The sequence below is a fragment of the Eretmochelys imbricata genome, chromosome 13, assembly GCF_965152235.1.
Source record: "Eretmochelys imbricata isolate rEreImb1 chromosome 13, rEreImb1.hap1, whole genome shotgun sequence".
Classification (NCBI taxonomy): Eukaryota; Metazoa; Chordata; order Testudines; family Cheloniidae; genus Eretmochelys; species Eretmochelys imbricata.
In genome coordinates, this window is record NC_135584.1 from 18,369,868 (window position 1) to 18,388,686 (window position 18,819).

Sequence of the window (18,819 nt, forward strand, 5' to 3'; positions counted from 1 at the left end):
CTCTTCTACCGCCCTGGCCCTTTAAATTGTCGCCGGAGCCCTGGGGAATTGGTGGGGTTCCAGCGGCTATTTAAAGGACCGGGGCAGCAGAGGCAGCTGGAGCCCCGGCCCTTTAAATAGCCCCCGGAGCCCCCGCTACCCCAGGGCTCTGGGGGTTATTTAAAGGGCCCGCGGCTCCCCTGCTTCTACCGCCCCGGTCCTTTAAATAGCCGTCGGAGCCCTGGAGTAGCGGCGGTGGGGCTCCAGCGGCTATTTAAAGGGCCTGGGCGGTAGAAGCAGGGGAGCCCCAGGCCCTTTAAATAGCTGCCGGAGCCCTGCAGTCGCTACCCCAGAGCTCCAGCAGCGGGGCTCTGGAGGCAATTTAAACGGCCTGGGGCTCCAGCCACCGGGGTGTACCGGCTTACTTTCACCTCTGTTTGTATGTGTGTATTTATTAAGTGAAAGCCTGTTTCATGGTCACAGTATGATAATTTTGGGGAGTCCATAGTGCATCACACATTAAAACTGTCCTTGCTATGTGAATGCTGTGGATGTGTAACTGTTACATATATCTCTTTCTAAAGTACTTGAGGATACTCTACCTTGACTTAGCTCACTAAAATGTTCAGCACCCATCTCCCCAGCACAGGCCCCACCACTTCCCTTTCTCATCTCACGCTGTATAATGTCTACTAACAAGGAGAATGTTTACTTGAGCAAAATGCATGCATTTGTCAAAGCCGCCAGCTTGTGTGATTTCCTAAAGTGGATTGCAGAATCTCTGATTTATGGCTGTAAATAATTTATTGGTAAACTCCTTTGGTTAGAAAAACTGGAACCTGAAGGAAACAGTTCAAGAGTGAAACAGGGCATTGTTTGAAGGAGGGGGGAAAAGCAAATGGTTGCTAAGTGACATCATGTGGTTCTGGATTTAGAAGTAAAAGGTTATAATTATAGTTAACTATAACTATAATTAATTCTCTCTGTAAGATCATAATCATTTGTAAGATAGTGGTGGATTGATCAGTATTGGAAACATGCTACTGTATGTTTCCTTCCCTCCTTTTATGTTTTTCTTTTAATAACTAAATTGTCCACTAAGAGACAAGTTGAAGTATCGTGACTTCAGAGAGATTGTTTTAATGACTCTTCCACATCATAAAACAAATACCTTTTTGTTTCTAACATCTCTGCTCCACTGGCACATAAGTTAGCAAAGCCCAGTTTGGTGCTTCCTTGAGCTATTGACCTCTTAGTTGTACAAATTAAATATTTGAGATCCTAATTTAATACAAAGTTCATATTAAAGGATAACTGTCATGTTAAGAATTATATTTTTAAAACAGATATCCTTATTAAAAATACCGTTAAAGAAAAAATCCCATTTTTAATATTATTATGTTAGTTTACTTTTTGTTAACTCTTATTTTAGACAATTAAGACCACGATTTTCAAAAGTGAGTATTGGGCACTGTTCCCTCTAAGCTGTGTGCGTGTGTGCACACGCACACAGATCCTAAACCCCGCGCACATGGCGAAACACCGTGCGCACAAAAATTTACACAGAAGCATAACAATTTGCACAGAAGAAATTTTTTGCGCACACAGCCTGTCAAAAATTAGAGGGAACATTGGTAGTGGGTACATGCTCTCTGAAAATCAGGCCCATTAAAAATATTTCAAGCTTGGCACCCTACAAATTGATGCAAACAAAATCATTATTCACTTTTTACAATCTAAATATTAGCCAGAAAATGTACTAGTCAGTTACACTTTTCCTATCAGTTTCTTATCTATTTAACTTTGTATGCATTAGCATAATTTCCCATATTTAGGTTTTTTAAAACATTGCATTTAATTTTTGAAATCTCTCTTAAGTGGAGGCTTAAATAAAAAATAAATTCATGGCAATATTTCCATTTGGTCTTAGGTTTTGCAAATGCTTATTTTTACAAAATTTTAATTTGAGGGCAATTTTCCATATTCTCTTCACAGGCCAGACCCAAGAACAAAAGGTCTTTCTGTCTTCATTATGTCTTACAGCAGGCTTAGAAAACACATATATGTTTTAGTTAAATGTGAGTATATTATTACTCCAGGGTTCCCTTTTAGAATGTTGACTTTCAGTTCCTTAATGGACATAAAGAAGAGTTTTTCAGATATAGAGGGTCAGGTCCTCAGCAGATAGGCCTGTGGTTTTTTTGGTGGAGTTATGCTTATCTACACAGGCTTTCATAATTGAAATGAGTTGGTGGTGTCTGCTTTGTTCTCTGTAGATAGTTACTCATATCACGAATACACCACATAATTCAGAACAGAAGGCAGACTTGGATAGGGTACACCAAGGATTGGAATAGCAGGAATGCTTCAAGTCAGGACTGATATGCAAAGGTATATATTGGAGACTGGTCAGCCTGGTTCTGGGAGAGGCAGCAAGCAGTTGTGCTAAGTTTGAACAAAGAAATCAAGTGAGAGAGGCCCCTTTTGAGTAATGAAAGCTGACTTTCTCTTGCACCTCCATGGCAGGGGTGAAGAAGATTGAGAAGGCACTGACTGTACTATACTTGATTTGTTATATAGCAAAACAGAGTAGTTCAGTCTCCAGGACTGTCAGTCTGACGCCTTTGCATTTCCTTTACTCTATAAAAGGGAGGTGCACTGGGAAGCAAGGGACTGGGCTGATGAAAGAAGGCTGTGCTTGAAGGGAAAACCAGGGAGGTATTCCATCCTCTGTGATGTGAACCACACTCATACTTGGTGACTTGACAAAAGCAAGACACTGCATGTGGTTTTATTTTGGAGGTGAAAAGCCAGTCTCTTTTGTGCTTGTGTTGTTTTACAATAAATAATACCATGCAGGTGTCTGAAACTTATGTTGGTGTATAGAGTTTTCTTGATATGCAGGGAGTGTCACAAAGACGCTGTCTTCAATCCACATGCTTCCAGTATCACAACATGTACTTGATATTTTATAGGATTACCAAGGATGTTCAGTTTGTTTTCCCAGGGGACTCTACTGAGTTTTCAGATTTGTTTTTTAATGGAGACGTCTACCTACCTACCTTTACATTCTTATGCTGCACCCATCATTATGGTATCTGAGTACCGCTCTTATATCTGCCATGCTGAGTCAGACTATTGGTCCAACTAGTCCAGTATCTGGCTGCTAGCCTTAGTAACTGCCTGATGCTTCAGAGGAAGGCAAAAAAGAACCCCCACAAATCAGTTGAGATTTCCAGAGCATTCTTTCAATAGACAATGTGCCTAAATCCTCTTGCATGCTTTGAAAATCTCAACCTCAGAACACAAACAATCCTGTAATTATACATTACCTTTAAAAAATCTAGCCATGCTATTTGACTGACCCTCTGAACTAGTGAGTTCCCCAGTTTGGTTAGACAAGTGTGAAGAAGCTTTCCTAGTTTTTCTAAATTTAGCTGCCCTTAATATCTTGGAGGGGCCTGTTGTTTTTTCCATACCATTGGATAGAGAGGAAGGAATGATCTGTTTTTTTTATTTATTGTTCATAATTTTAACAACCTAAACTTAGTCTCTCATTACTCTTCCTTTCCAGACTAAATAAGCTGGTTTCCCCTGTCTCTGGTGATACCCAAGACTATCTAGGACTCTAATTGGCTGTTGGAATATTTTATTCAACTTTTTTCTTCTCTTCCAGGATTATCTGACTGACCTGATCACCAATGACAGTATCAGCTTCTTCAGAATCTCAAAGAAGATGTATCCCCATAGGCCAGTATTGATGGTTCTCAGCCACGCTGCTCCTCATGGTCCTGAAGATTCAGCTCCTCAGTATTCACAACTCTTTCCCAACGCTTCACAACATATGTAAGGAAAAATAAAATCCCTGTATTTCCAGGCACAAGAAAAAAGAACTGGGTACATCTGCTGGAAAAACATACTTTGGAGTCCTTAGACTCTTGGCATGCGTTTATCACAGTTAGTAAGAACAGAAGAGTTGGGAATTTTTATATGCATATTCAGAATACTGTAAGCACCTTCAGAGTAGAGACCGTATCAGTGGGCCTGAACCAAAGCTCCTTGAAGTCAGTTGAAAGATTCACATTGATGTCATTGAGCTTTGTGTCAAATTCTGTGGCCCTGATTCTCTAAAGTCCTTTTACACTGCTCTGGCCGTGTGTATCTACACAGCCTGTGACAGTGAGCATCCCATCCTGGGTCGAGAGACTCAGGTTTGCAGGGCTTGCACTAGCAGTCTAAAAATAGCTCTGTAAACCATGCTTTGGAGTTGCAGCTGGGGCTGGAGCTTAGGTTCTGAAACTTAAGGAAGGGGGTGGGCTTCAGAGCACTATCATCAACCCCGCAAGCTCAAGTCAGTTGACCCAGGCTGGGAGGCTCGCTGCTGTGGCTGTGTAGACATACCCCAAGTGGGTGTAAATTTGACTTCAGTGAGACTACTTGGGAGGTACGGTGCTATTCAGTGTGTTTTAAGGTGAATCAGAACATGTCCCTTAAATTGTAAGCTCTTCAGGGCTTCAGACTTTACCTCTCTGTGTACATGTGCAGTGCCTAGCATTTTGTGGGTGTTACCATAATACAAATAATAAGTAATGTTTATTATTATCCCCGTTTAACATTCATACTGTCAGCATCTCAGTTTCCCCGTATGACTTGCCAAAGTCACACAGGAAGTTTTCAGCAAAGCTGACAAATAATTTAGGTCTCTTGATCTCTAGCCTTGTGCTGTAAACAAAATTCAGCTTTCTTCCTGTGTGGTCAGATAACATAGTGATTTTAGATTAAAACTAGTTTGGCCCACTTAGCTTTTAGGGGCAGAGTAGTTCATTTCAGCTTTGTAGAGGAGGCAAGGATTGACTCTGTAAGCTGATCATCAAACAGTAGTGGAGGATACCTACCTCCTTGCAGGATTGGGCTTTGGAACAGACTCTGTGAGAGACAGGGTTTTCTTTATTTTAGTTTCTGGTTATTAGAAAGCTAAGAATTGTATATTTCGTTCTGCCGCACTGTGCCACTAAAGAGAATCTCTCTCTCGGGCCTGAAGCAACACAGTATTTCATGTTTAAGTTGTTTGCAATCCCATGCTCAATGTTTTTCCTTTGAAATGAAAATTACATAAGCTCAAAATGAATAGTGTCTGCTATTGCTCGTACACAGAGTTGACCTCAACCTTATTAGGAATGCTTATGGAAGACACTCTTATCTCAAAGATATAATCATTTTCCACACAATCCTGTACAGCAATTTAATTATGATGATGCAAAAGAGAAAGGGGTGAAGGGATCTGGGGAAGGAAGGGGATGAAATGCATCTCTGTATGGTTTTTTCTCTTTCACATTGTTTACTTTTTCCCCCCACCCCAGTCTAGTTTATTTTCCTGACTGGAAGATCTTTTTTATGGAAATTGCTGCAGGATTTTATATCAGCAGTGAATTTCATTATTACTATTATTAATAATAATAATCTATTAATTTATAGACAATAGTACTTTGCAAGAAATTTATTAGTTCATAAAAGATTACATTATCTCAATAAATTAAGCATTTTTTTCTTGTTTTAGATGTGCATATTAAGTAGCCTGCATTATGTGTATTTATACAGAGAAACTGTCTTCGGTTATTTTAAACACTTTTTATAGCACAATATGAAACTTAAGCTGTTAATAAAAAGGAACACCAAGCAAAGTGTTGCTTTCAGAAATGCATCAGTATCTCAACAGAGCCAATCTGCTATTAATGCATTTACATTTATTAAATTTTTAGATATTTATAGAATATCTGTGTATTGTATTGAGTATGTATGGTCTGATTTCCAAATTAAAGTTACATACATTTGCTTGTCTAATTGGAGTGCACAGTCCCCACAGCTGCACATGCAAATCAGGTAACTGCACATACAAATTAGTCATCTTGTTTCACATTCCCTCCCTCTGACCTCCCAAGCTACCTGGGAGTTCGCAATCCCTGGGTATTGTAGTGTCATCATAGCTGTTCCTGTGCCATCCCTAGGGCACGGTCAGTGAAAAGGTGAGATATGGCTGGAGCACTACTGTGCAGCTTGAACCAGCCTCGAAGCCGCTTTAAGTTGCACTGGGGATTGAACTCAGTCCTTCTCTAGTCCCAGAGCAGGAGCAACATATGCCCCCAGCTTCCTCCTGCAGCTGTGTCAGCTGAAACACTAGAACAGCTGAGGATCTGGCTCTTAGTGTGCAGTTGCAGTCTTATTTTAATTGAAAATCTGTCCCATAATTTCCCCCCGCCCCATCTTCCCAGCAAATCACTGAACTACATTAATAGTTTCCCTTTTCTTCTCCTAGACTGATAGTTAAACAGGATGGAACAGCTGGGCAATTTCATATTGGCCTCTAATTTTATTTCTGTAAAGAGTACATGTTTTATCATGACTGTTTTCCAAGGTCAAATACAATCAGGATTTGTAGAGCAATCAAGGTAGCTTTCCCCCCATCCCTGACCCCCCTCCTTTTGAATGGAATGTGAAGGGGTTATTTTGTCCAGCTTCCAAGGATGTTATATCTTGTGTATTTGGCTAGGAGAGAAATAAATCTGTTAAGTGTAAGAGGGTTACATTTGTAGTAATCAAAGAAAATCATGGGCTTCAGGTGGATTAAACAGCAGGAGATTTCAAATCAGCCAGGAGATCACAAAGCAAGCTGAAAAGGAGTTTGCCATTCTAGGCATTACATAGCAACAGTTTCCATAACTGTCAGCATATTCATAGGAGCAATGTCATTATTTCAGCCACAACAACATTCTGAAATTCAAGAGACTATTAGCAATGCACAGAGAATAAACAGAGCAGCCTCTCTTCCCCAAACAGAGAAGCTCGCTTCCCTGTCTAAGTGCATTTTTCAAATAGGCTCCCACATAAAACGTTCAATTGAAAAAATTGTGGAAATTCAGTTATTATTTTCATGTTTATTTCAAACGTGAATTAAACTTTTAGGAGCATTTAGCACCAATGACATTCAAAGATACGCTGGGTACATTTCAAGGAGCAAAGTTTTCAATTTATGTTACTATTATTTATCCTAATGATTTAAGTTACCCTGCTGCTCTGTTGTGTGCACAAGGCTAGTAGTGGCTTTTGTCAAGACGTAGGTATAATTAGCTGGAGATTGAATATTGGGATTTAGAAAGTAACTTGAGCAAAGTCTGCAGCTCTTTGCTGTCACAAGGCCACCATCTTGGGTTTTACAGGAAACTTGTGACGTGTTAAACATTAGCACTGATCTAATATTTTGAACAGAAAGAAAAATCTGAAGAAATCTTTCATTTGGGTGAAAAAAATCTCTATTTGTGAAACTATGCATGGTTTGTACCAAGCCAATGTACCAGCTAATGCTTAAAAACAATAAAAAAGGGCCCTTAGTCTTAAATGGTGGTAAGATAGATAAATAAAACAATAGCTTCTCTTGAAAATGTAAGACAAAGACATATGTAAAGCGTACCAACCATATTATAATATAGAAAAGCAAGTCCATTGTGGGCTTTAGCTCTAGTTAGCGTGGAGCAATGTAGTTATGAACAAAAAAGCAAGCTCCATAACTCCCAAACAAAATGAAATAAAGGACCATCAATGATGTCCCTGCTCATTGTTAACACTGATACTTTAATGGAACTACAAGATCATTAGGAATTAAAGGGGCACTAATGCTCTCGCAAGGTCATCAAATCCAGCTCTTGACTTCTTTGTCAGGGTCCTAAATTCTCTTTCCATAATGTGCATTCATCAGAGTGTAATGTGAAGGTTTCTAATGCTCTCAGAAGAGTTAAGGCTAGAAAGTACCCAAGTCCCATTTCCCCCCACCTCTGCTTTTTTTTTTTTTTTTTTGGGCAGGTCTTTAAAATGCAGCTTTGTATCCATTTCTGCTTGCCATGAGCTCACATGCAATTTAATACCACCAGGTAGGGTACCTGTGCTCTCCTGGGTATGTGAGTGCTGCAATATTAACGTGGCCGGTCATGCTGAATTCAACACAATTGTTAAATAATCTAGTGGAATCTTTTCAGCAAGCTGGACATTTATTATTAAGAGCCTGATCACGCTGTAAGAGCCTGTGTTAGTATGAGCAAAATGAAAGTGGAGCAGTTACATCAGTGGAAACTCAAGGGCATATGTTCTTGGTTCAAATAATGCTTCCCAATTATGGTGGTAGACTTCTAAGGCTAATCTGGTGGCATTGAAATGTATCCCTACTAGTCTGGAGGATACCGTTAAACTAACACGGCTGCTACTCTGAAACCTGTTAAAAACAATGTATATTTACTCTTTCAAATAAGATTTTACTTCTAACAGAGTTATTTCCATGCTCCCACCTTTCATATAAAGCATAAATGAAATTACAAATGTAATTTTTCCTACATACCACAGAAAGTTAGTCTTGCAGTGGTGGTCAAATAAAGTTTATTGGCATGCACTAGTTTATTATTTTTTCATAATAATGTGGTGGTCTCCGTTTCCCTTATTGCTCCTTAGCACTCCCAGTTATAACTACGCTCCCAACCCAGACAAGCACTGGATAATGAGGTATACGGGTCCCATGAAACCTATTCACATGGAGTTCACGAACATGCTACAGAGAAAGCGCCTACAGACACTCATGTCTGTGGATGACTCCATGGAGACGGTAAGATTGGTGGTCCTTTTTTCAAGCCAAACAGGTACTTGTTTCTTGAGTTAAACTCCAAAATGTTTGCGCATTTAAAAAAAAATAGTATATTCCTACTCTGCATATAAGTTAAGCACTGCCAAGCTAAACATGGCTTCTTTTTACCACTACCTCCGAACTGACAGCTCTCCCAGATTCTCTGGGTTTGTGGCATTGTTGTTCCAAGTGAAAAAGGAACATAATGTAAATTCCAAAAGCTAGCAGAATGTTTCCAGATACCTACTGTTGTCCAGTTAAAGAAAGAAAAATGAAACATGGGGGAAAAAAATTGTAAAGCATGAATTTGATTTGAATTAAAAAGCGTCAACTCTCACCATGTACTAGTTGGAAATTAATAATCCGAACTGCAGGCATAGTGCACTTCTGCGTTATTGCCTCTTTGTCCAAAAAGTTCCAGTGAAATTAATGGGGTTACATCGGTGGGGAACCTGAGTAACTAGAGTATCTCAAAAGGACTTAGGTGCCCAGCTGCCACTTTAGGTGCATAAACCCAGAATCAGGCCCCACTGAGATTCAGAAAGACCCCTCTCAGCTGGCAGCAAACCTCAGATGTGGGGCTTCTTCAATCGCTCATGTTGAATTGTTTCATTGTGAATAAATCATGAACAAGTCACTGGGCCAGAGAGAGTAGGCAAGCCTGAGACTGATTCTGCAGCCTTATGGTTAGAGCACTCACTTGGGAGGTGGGAGACACCCAGAATCTAGCCCCCCTCCTTCAATGACTTTTTAAATTGTTTATCCAAAGTGGAACAGTTTTTACTTCCAAGACTGAAGGAGCCCCACATCAGAATATCCTGCAGCTCAATGGGTAGGGCACTCAAATGAGAGGTGGTACAGCCCTGTTCAAATCCCTTCTTCCCCTCAGGCAGAGGGAGGCTTTGAGCTGGATCCCAGGTGAGTACCCTAACCACTGGGCTGAAAGTTATGGGGGAGCTCGTCTTCCTCCTCTCCCCTCCACCCCCCATTTAGGTACTGAACGCTCTGAGAGGGGTGTGGCTTATGCATTCCTCCCTCCCCCTCTTGGCATCTTTCGTTGACTAGCTTAGGTGGGGAGCTGCCTAGCATGCTGGCTTTTGTGAATCCCATTCTGAGGTGCCTGTTTCTCCGCATTCATTGTACAGGGAACCTAAGTGCTTAACTCAGGCTTTGTGATTTTTTTAAGTGCCTAAAAGTTAGGCATGGTGACACAGCATTTCCACAGCCAAGTTCCTTTGTGAGTCTAGCCCACAGTGGCACATTGATTACACATATTTTAAAAAACACAGGCAGACTGTCTAGATTGCCTGCATTGTGTAACAATAAGATTCCAGAAACCTCACAGTGCAAGCTGTGTGACAGTGGGCCTCGAAAAGGAACCCATGGATCAGCTGGCTGCTACTGTGAGAAAAGGATGGGTTTATTTCAAAGTGCAGAAGGGCTAATCTTGAAGCAACTGCTTCATGTCACCTGGAAATCTTATCCACAAAAGATAACAATAAGGGGAGTCCAATAAGGCAAGGATGAGACTTATCTGTTAGTAATGTATTATAATTACTAATACTTAATTGGGCATAATAACCCAGGAAAATATGCTCGCTCCTGGTTGCTAACAAATATGCTTTGGTGGGTCAGACACCAGTTTTAGAGAAGCCATGTCACAGAGTCACCTGCTAGCACCAATGCATTCAGGGTGTGCTAGTTAGCAAGGTGGTTTCACTCCTGATGATTTTACTGGGTGTACATTTCACTCCAGACTGAAACTTAATCTTTTGTAGTTTTAACCACAATTTTTAATGAAATTGTACGTACCTAACATCCCTTAAAATGTCTGTTCGTATTTTGAGCGCATGGCAGATACCAGTGGCTCTAAGAGGTCACTGTGGCTTATTTAAACAGATTGCAGTCCAAACGTTTATATGAATTTGTCATTATGTGAGTCTATACCATTTCCTCATGGAACATCAGACACATTGATTCAGGCTACATCTCAAAAAGGGAGTCACATTTTATCTTTAACATTTTGTCCATATTATCACATACTATACTGGTCTGACTTCATTTACTCTGGGTTCACACTGATGAAACTACCTTGACTCCAGTGCAATTTTTCCTGATACACACAAGTTTGAGAACAGAATCCGGCCCATATTTTCTAATAACAGATCTCACGTGCGGGACAGGGAGTGATATTACCATACAGAAAATCTGCTGTAGAACCACATTGCTAAATCCGCATGAGATGATAGAAACTGACTAAACCTTGAAGATGAAACATCAGGTGATAACCGGTCATTAGTGCTGTGCATTGATACACTTCCGTATTCACTTAAAGAGGCCCATTTAACCCCCCTAAGAACAATAGGATTCAGAGTTAAGGTTGAAACACCTACTTTACCAGATAGCAAGAGTGAATGGCAGTATCTGCTGTTTAGTTGGGAGAGTTTGCAAACATTCTATGTAAATGGGACTCATTTGAATGGTCGAGTGGCATTTAACCAAGTATTAAATAGGTGTGAAATTCTAAATGGTGTCATTTTGTTAAGAGAGGTTGCCAAATACAAATTTAAAGAAGATAAAGGGCTAGAATTTCAAAAGAACTCAGTATGCAACAGCTCCCAATTAGGCACCTAAATAAGTGGCCAGAGTTTGAAATTTCCAATGGAAAATGTCGGGTGCAAAGTACTTTTGAAAATCTGTCAACTCAAATTAGATCCCTACATAGGAGCTGAGCTTTTTGAAAGTCTGTCCTGAAATGTGTAGTCGCTATTTTCATTCAGTAAAGTATTATTCTATTGCATTTTAAGTATTTATAGATGGTTCTTTCAAAGAAAATGGCCTCTTCTTTTAATCAGGATAGTTGCTTAGTGAGGGTGCTTGGATGTCTATTGGGATTTCCTAGTTAAGAACATCCAACTCTGTTATACAGTATATATGTGTACACTTTTATGCACAGAATTATTTCAAATATTATTTATACTGTTATTTAGTGCAAAAATGTTCTTTTTTTTTCAGATTTATAATACATTGGTTGAAACAGGTGAACTAGACAATACCTATATAATATATACAGCAGACCATGGCTATCATATTGGGCAGTTTGGACTGGTGAAAGGGAAGTCCATGCCTTATGAGTTTGATATCCGAGTTCCTTTTTATGTGCGAGGTCCGAATGTGGAGGCCGGCTCCTTGTAAGTCTTTGTTTTTCAGCTCCTGAATTGCTTTTGGTTTATTGGTCTGATAATCATGATTGATATGCACAGGAATGTGAGGTCAGTGGCCATGTACCAGGGGCTTAAAAACACATGCAATGAAGTACAACTGTGCAATCAGATTTAAAAATGTGCTGAATTTGAGACAAAGAAAGATAGAACCTTTGTTTTTTGTCAGCTCATTGGGCTTGATAGTTAGGGGAGTGTGTAGTTCACTTCCTTTGAGTACACCAATGCGAGCTTTGAATGGACATAAGAGATTGTGACATTAGGCACATCCCTGAGCATTGGGTAGCTCAGAAACTGCACTGCCCAAGGAGGCATTGTGACTCAACGGCTAGGTCTCCATTTCTGCAGGCATAGCTATGTCAGTCAGTCAGGTGTGATCCTGAAGGCACAGTTGTGCCAACAAAAGCCCCAAGTATTGATGCAGCCATACCAGCGAAACTGTACACTTTTACTAGTATAACTTATAATACTGTCTACTGGCAAAGCGCTCCTAGTGTAGACCTGGCCTAAGAGAAATTCCTGCATCACAGTCCCTCTCCTGCTTCCTTCTTGCCCTGTGGGTGTAGTAATTTGCTGTTGTCTGTACCAACTGTGAATTGACATCCCCTGCACTCTCTCAGCTGCACTGGCCTGTGAGTGGGGAGATGGAAGGTTCTGCCCTTCCTCATCCACTCCCTGGTCACCTCCTACATGATTCAAGGACCGGTAGCCCATTCTAGTATATAACTGGGTTTTTACAAACTCTGGTCCCTTGCCCAGGTGAGTGGTCCAAGTCGCTGTGCAGCCCTTTGGCTGGCATCCAGTCCAAGTTCGGTGTGATATTGCATGGAAATGCCTAGTCATTTCTTCTGTTCATTTCAGTCAGTTTCTAGGCCATGATATTTGCCAGGTAGCCTTACTTTATATGTTCACTGCCACTGTAGATAGTTATCAGAGATTAATTAATTGATAGAATAGAATCACTATGCTCTCCTGTTGCAGCTTGTAAAGAAAAATGAACGTAATATTTTCCATATATGACCTCTACAGAAAGTTTTCCTTTGTTTATCCTTTGGGATTACACAGTTAAGCTGTTTGTCCGTGACACACGAGAATGCAGAATATGACTGTTAATTAAAAAGGTAGCTTTGATCAGCTAAGAAATTATGTAAATATACTTTCTAAGCAATTATTTTAATAGCAGATATTTTCACTGAAGTAATATTTTGGGACAGAGTGTCATAATTTTCTGCCTTTTATTTATATCAATGTGCATGTTTTAGCATAATTACCACATATAAAATCTTCCTCCCACAAGTTTTTTTCCCTTCTTCTACAGAGGAAATGCTATAAGCAACTAATATTAAGAATGTAATAGAGTAGCAAGTCTCTTTAAAAATATCTTAAAGGTTTTATTTAGTTTGCTGATTAATTCATAGTATGAGAAAAAAGGTAAGAAAGTTTTAAATATTCTAGGTGTCATGCCAAAATTCCTTGACATGGAATTATTACTTATTTCTGCAGTAGTTGTGCGTGGTCCCTGTCCCAAAGAGCTCCTAGTATAATTTAGAGATTATTTGAAAGCTAGTACTTCAATAGCAACACAGTGGCCTGATTTTCAGAGGTTCTGGGCAAACAACTCTGTGAAAGAAATGGGTTTTAAGAAGAGATCTGGTGGAGTGATGTGTCTGTGGAGCAGGGTCACAACCACAATTTGCATAAGGAAGGGGACCAGAGCTCTTCCCCACCACACCCTTTCCCCATGCCCAGTCTTTAGTGTTCCCCCTTTTGCTCCCAGGCCTAAGCTCTTGCACGTTGCTTCCACTCTCAGCCACATGCTCTTCTCTCCCCACCACCACTGCCCCGCACCCGGCTCTGAGCTCTCCTCCCTGTACAGAGCATTTACCCAAGGAGCTGTTCAGACTGAAGAGCACCATCCCCACCAGGGGCCAGGCTGTTCTGGGAGCCCCAGGTCCTATTCGCCTTCTACATCTCTGCTCCCCCAGGAATCACCAAAAGCCCAAATCCAATCTCCGCTCCCCTCCCCCTGCTGACTGGGCATTCTGGTGCCCCCGCTCCACTTCTCTCTGGGGATACTGGAAGGACTGCAAAGGTGGAGGGCATTTGGACCAGCTGCCCTTCCATCAGGGTGGGGTGGCTGTATCAAATTTCCAGCTCCGGTCAGTAGCTAAGGTGGGGTTCTCCCTTCCCTCCTCCCAGTTGTTCCCCTGCTGTAACGAAGGAGGGGAGGATGAATGGGGAAATAGAAAGCTCTTCCAAGCTTTTGAGATGGTATGAAGGAAGAGGTGTGAGGCCATGAGTGTGGGGAGGAGACCAAAGGAGCAGTTAGGGGAGACAGGCTTGAGAAGAATGTAAAGCACAGGAAGAAGAGTGGATCCTCATCTCTCATTTCATACCCAGAGACTCCATGAAGTGCATTAGGGACTTTGCTGTTGATTATATGTGTAAGGTGCTTAGATAGTACAGTGCTGGAGGACGGGGTGTAAAAACCATAAGATAGATAGAGGAAGCCAAGCCCTGTATCACTTAGAGCATTGACTGGAGAGTTGGCTGTGTTAAGATTGTGCAGCCTTTTTCCACATTAAACAGGGCAGGCCTCAGCACACTGCTGCTTACATACATTGGGATGTTAGCTGGCACCACTTCCTCTCTACTATTAAGCCCTTTCCTTACCATTCCAGGGGAGGACCCTTTATTGTGTTATACTGGGCTCCACAATAGATTATCTAGGTAGTAGGGTTAGTATGTCTTGAAGCTGCCTTTTGGCTCTGATAATTAGGTAGGAAGGGGGGAGGATATGTGGCTTGCCTCAGTCTTAATACTGCTATTTCCTTTTGAACTTCCTTTTAGTCTGGTGATACAGATGCATTTTAAATCACCAGTGAATGACACCTCACAGAACCTTCTTCCCATTGGGTTTTCTGTTTGAATACCTTTTGATGATGGAAAATGTTTTTATTAGGAACACAGGAATCAGACACTGAAAAGACTTAATAGAGCAGAGTTCATCCCCCTAAAAGAGAAAAATGAAGTCCCATGGAGAGAGGCTGTATTAGATAGGAAATTGATGCTGTCATTGAGCCTGTATTTCCATATATAGTAGAACTTTTTTAATCTACACTTTGCTAATGAATACATATTATTTTTTTACAACATAATTGCATTCTCTCCCCTCCCTTATCAGCAAAGTTTAATAGCAGTCACTGTAGCAAGGTGTCATTACTAAGCCTTCATTACTACCACCAAGTATCCTACACAATATTTACTAGTAATTAATATAAAATGACATGTATCAAGAAAATGAACAAATGCAACATCCTTACTCTTGTCATTGTCTTTTCTTTTGCTAACTCTCAAAATTCAGTAATTCTCAAGTGGTCTCATTCACTCGTGTGAATTAGCAAGGTTCTGCTGTCCTTTATTTTAAGCTAGAAATCTACTCCAAGCCTTGTAGCTGCCTTTATGGTACTATCCTTATTGTATTTTGTCTGCAAAGCATGGGGACAGTAATTCCTGGTCCTCAAAGCCACAAAAATAAATTTTCTGCATAAAAGCATTTTTGCTTTTTTTCCACTTTTTTGTAGTCTCTCCATTTATTTTTTTAAAGTGATGCCAAGTGTACATAAGAATAAGAAATGATGGGAAAGCAGCAAACAGTACATGCTTTCATGATATTGTAATTATAACAAAAGTGGGTCTTAAATGTATTTAAAATAAAAGTTTATTTTCTGAGGTGTGGCACCATTCAGTTAGTGAGAAGCACTCTAGTGATGCCTACAGAACCAGGTTGAAAGTAAGAACCTAAGAACGGCTATACTGGATCTAGCCCAGTACATGGTCTTCCGACCGTGGTCAGTGCCAGCTGCTTCAGAGGAAATGATCAGAACAGCACGATTATCGAGTGATGCATCCCCTGTTGGCCACTCCCAGCTTCTGGAAGTTTGAGGCTTAGGACACCCAGAGCATGGGGCTGTGTCCCTGCCCATGTTAGCTAATAGCCATTGATGGACCTCTCCTCCATGAACTTACCTAATTCTTTTTTGAACCCGGTTATAGTTTTGACCTTCGCAACATCCTCTGGTAACGAGTACCACAGGTTGACTGTGCAGTTTGTGAACTAGTAGTTCCTTTTGTTTGTTTTAAACCCGCTGCCTATTAATTTCACTGGGTGACCCCTGGTTCTTGTGTTATGTGAAGGGGTAAATAGCACATCCCAATTCACTTTCTCCACTCCAGTCATGATTTTTAGACCTTGATCACATCCCCCCTTAATAGTCTCTTTTCCAAGCTGAACACTCCCAGTCTTTTTAATCTCTCCTCACACGGAAGCTGTTCCATCCCCCTTGTCATTTTTGTTGCCCTTCTCTGGACCTTTTCCAATTCTAAGATACATTTTTTTGAAATGGGGCAACCAGAACTAAATGCAGTATTCAAGGTGTAGGCGTACCATGGATTTATATAATGGCATTATGATATTTTTTGTCTTATCTATCTGTTTTCTAATAGTTCCTAACTTTATTAGCTTTTTGGACTGCCACTGCACGTTGAGCAGGTGTTTTCAGAGAACTATCCACAGTTATTCAAAGATCTCTTTCTTGAGTGGTAACAGCTAATTTAGACCCCATCATCTTGTATGAACAATTGGGATTGTTTTCCAGTTGTTAGCCAGGGTTTTCAGAACCCACAGCAGTGGTATCTTAACTGTTTCACTCCAAGGGATGTCAGGAATGACTTAATGGGAACAAGTAAGCGTGCTCTTATCTAAAACTACAGTTTATTAGATTTAAGCACACACAGATGCATGCAGTAGGTTTAGAACATCCCATATATTTATCTAAATTCTGGGACGGTATTGAGTAATTGACAGCAGGTGTGCAATGGCCAGTTGCTTACCCGCCGGGGAGAAAAGGTGTCGAAAAAAGTGTCTCTTAGGATAGCTTCAGAGGACTTCTCCAAAGCACACTATATTATCTAGTCCTTTTTATAACTAACTATTACAAAACACAAAAATCATAGTGACCCCTACTGGGTCATCACTTTTCCTACCTTTCAATAAACTATTTATCAACAAACATTCCTAACAATCTTAGTCATAATAAACTTTTATATCAAAGGCACCCAAATTCAAGGTTCTTGTCCACTTATCCTCTTTCAGTCTCAATTGTTGACTTTTTTTCTCTTCCCTCCTCCCAGTCTGTTGAGCGGAAACTGCAGCTGGTTTTGACCTTGCCTCCAGAAACCCTGCTTTTAAATTAACCATTAACTATGTGGTGTTCTATTTTATTAATTCATGGTGGCTGAGTGTACATAATATGATTGCAATTGGCTTAATCACATTCTGGGGTACATGCACCCCTCAAATCCAGGGTGAACACAATATGCTTTACTTTGCATTTATCAACATTGAATTTCATCTGCTGGTTTGTTGCCCAGTCTCCCAGTTTAGTGAGATCCCTTTGTAACTCTTTTCAATCTGCTTTTGGAGTGAGATGAAGGGGTACATTACTAAATAGTTTAACTGCCCTAGTGACACTGAATGCCTGGCTGTATCAGTACTTTGCGGAATGGAGAGGCTGGTATATAGGATGACTCTGTTATTACATTTCACAGTTGGAGTTATTCTGCTGTATTTTCCTTTTGCCTCCATCTTATCTATCTTTTGTCTCTCCCTCCCTCTCACACACTCTTAATTATAATAACCAACCCTTTAGCTGTTCCTTTTGGGTAGTGAGACAGGATATTTCTTCTCTCCACTCTTTCTGTGTAACAAACAGTTTGGCGCCATAGGCCCAGATATTTGTTTTTGTGATATATGTTGAAATAGACAAAGTGTGTTCTATTTGCCAGGCTTTATTTTTAATAAAATCATCACCTTAGACAACTTACACATTAATTCTCTAAGACACCACAGGAATTATGTGCTTTTTCACATTTCAGAATAGTGTTGAACCCTTCCTTTTACTCATTAACTTATTTTGCCTTATAAACCTTTTTTCATATTCAGTCTGAAATGCTTTTGCTTTAGAACTAAATCTTCACATTAGCCTCTCTTGGGGTTATGCATCTGGGGATCATTTAAATATTGTAATATTGTATATGTTAATCCGTTTCAATACCCCGACTTGATTGGATAATATTTCCCTTTGTTCTGTGCTGATGTCACAGATTAAGCTTTTTTTCAGATCCCATATCCTCTGTGGAGGGGCTGGGGTTAAGATGGTAGTTCACAATTTCCACAAAGATTCTCTAAGCAGGGTCTTTATATATTTCTTTCAGGAATCCTCACATTGTATTGAACATTGATCTTGCTCCTACAATTCTAGATATTGCAGGCTTGGACATTCCACCTGACATGGATGGTAAATCCATTCTAAAACTTCTGGATTCTGACAGACCAGTTAATAGGTAAAGAAAAGAAGTTTGTGTCTCTGTGTGTATCTGTGTGTCTGTGTTCAGCCATCTGCAGATAAATTTAAGGGGAAACCAAATGAATTACAGATATAGACTAGACACGTTTCACAGAAAAATCTACAGACCTGTTCAGCGCTATTTAACTGACTTCAATTTTTTAGTTGGCCAGATCAATCTATTAGCTATATAGTATTTGCCTTTCTGATAGCAAAATATAATGTGTGTGAGTGTGAACTGGCCTTTGGTCATGGGGATATTTCTGTTTTGCATGAGTTACAGATTTTAAATGTGTCTGTGGCATCATTTATAGCTATGTCTTTTAAACAAAGCCTTTATTATTGTTTAAACTGTAAAAAGTAATCATACATTGATGCTTTATATAAAGTCAGATTCTGTGTTGTTTATATCGTTATATTGGAAATACATAATTATTTTCTGAGACATACCCTCAACACCTCCACCTGAAAAAGCTGGGGGAGAAGATTCACATGGGTGCTTGTGACAGACAATAGTCTGAGGAAAAAGCAACTGGAGGAGGAGGAGAGA

General features: G+C 40.2%; 1 protein-coding gene across 1 annotated transcript in view; it reads left to right on the forward strand.

Annotated features, from left to right (window-relative positions):
• The window catches only part of SULF2 (sulfatase 2), a 90,525-nt gene that overhangs the window by 30,448 nt on the left and 41,258 nt on the right, over window positions 1-18,819 (forward strand). The window contains exons 4-7 of the mRNA XM_077831859.1: window positions 3,656-3,825; window positions 8,473-8,623; window positions 11,657-11,832; window positions 18,139-18,267. Coding sequence (XP_077687985.1) covers window positions 3,656-3,825; window positions 8,473-8,623; window positions 11,657-11,832; window positions 18,139-18,267 — 626 coding nt within the window. The remainder of the gene's footprint in view (window positions 1-3,655; window positions 3,826-8,472; window positions 8,624-11,656; window positions 11,833-18,138; window positions 18,268-18,819) is intronic.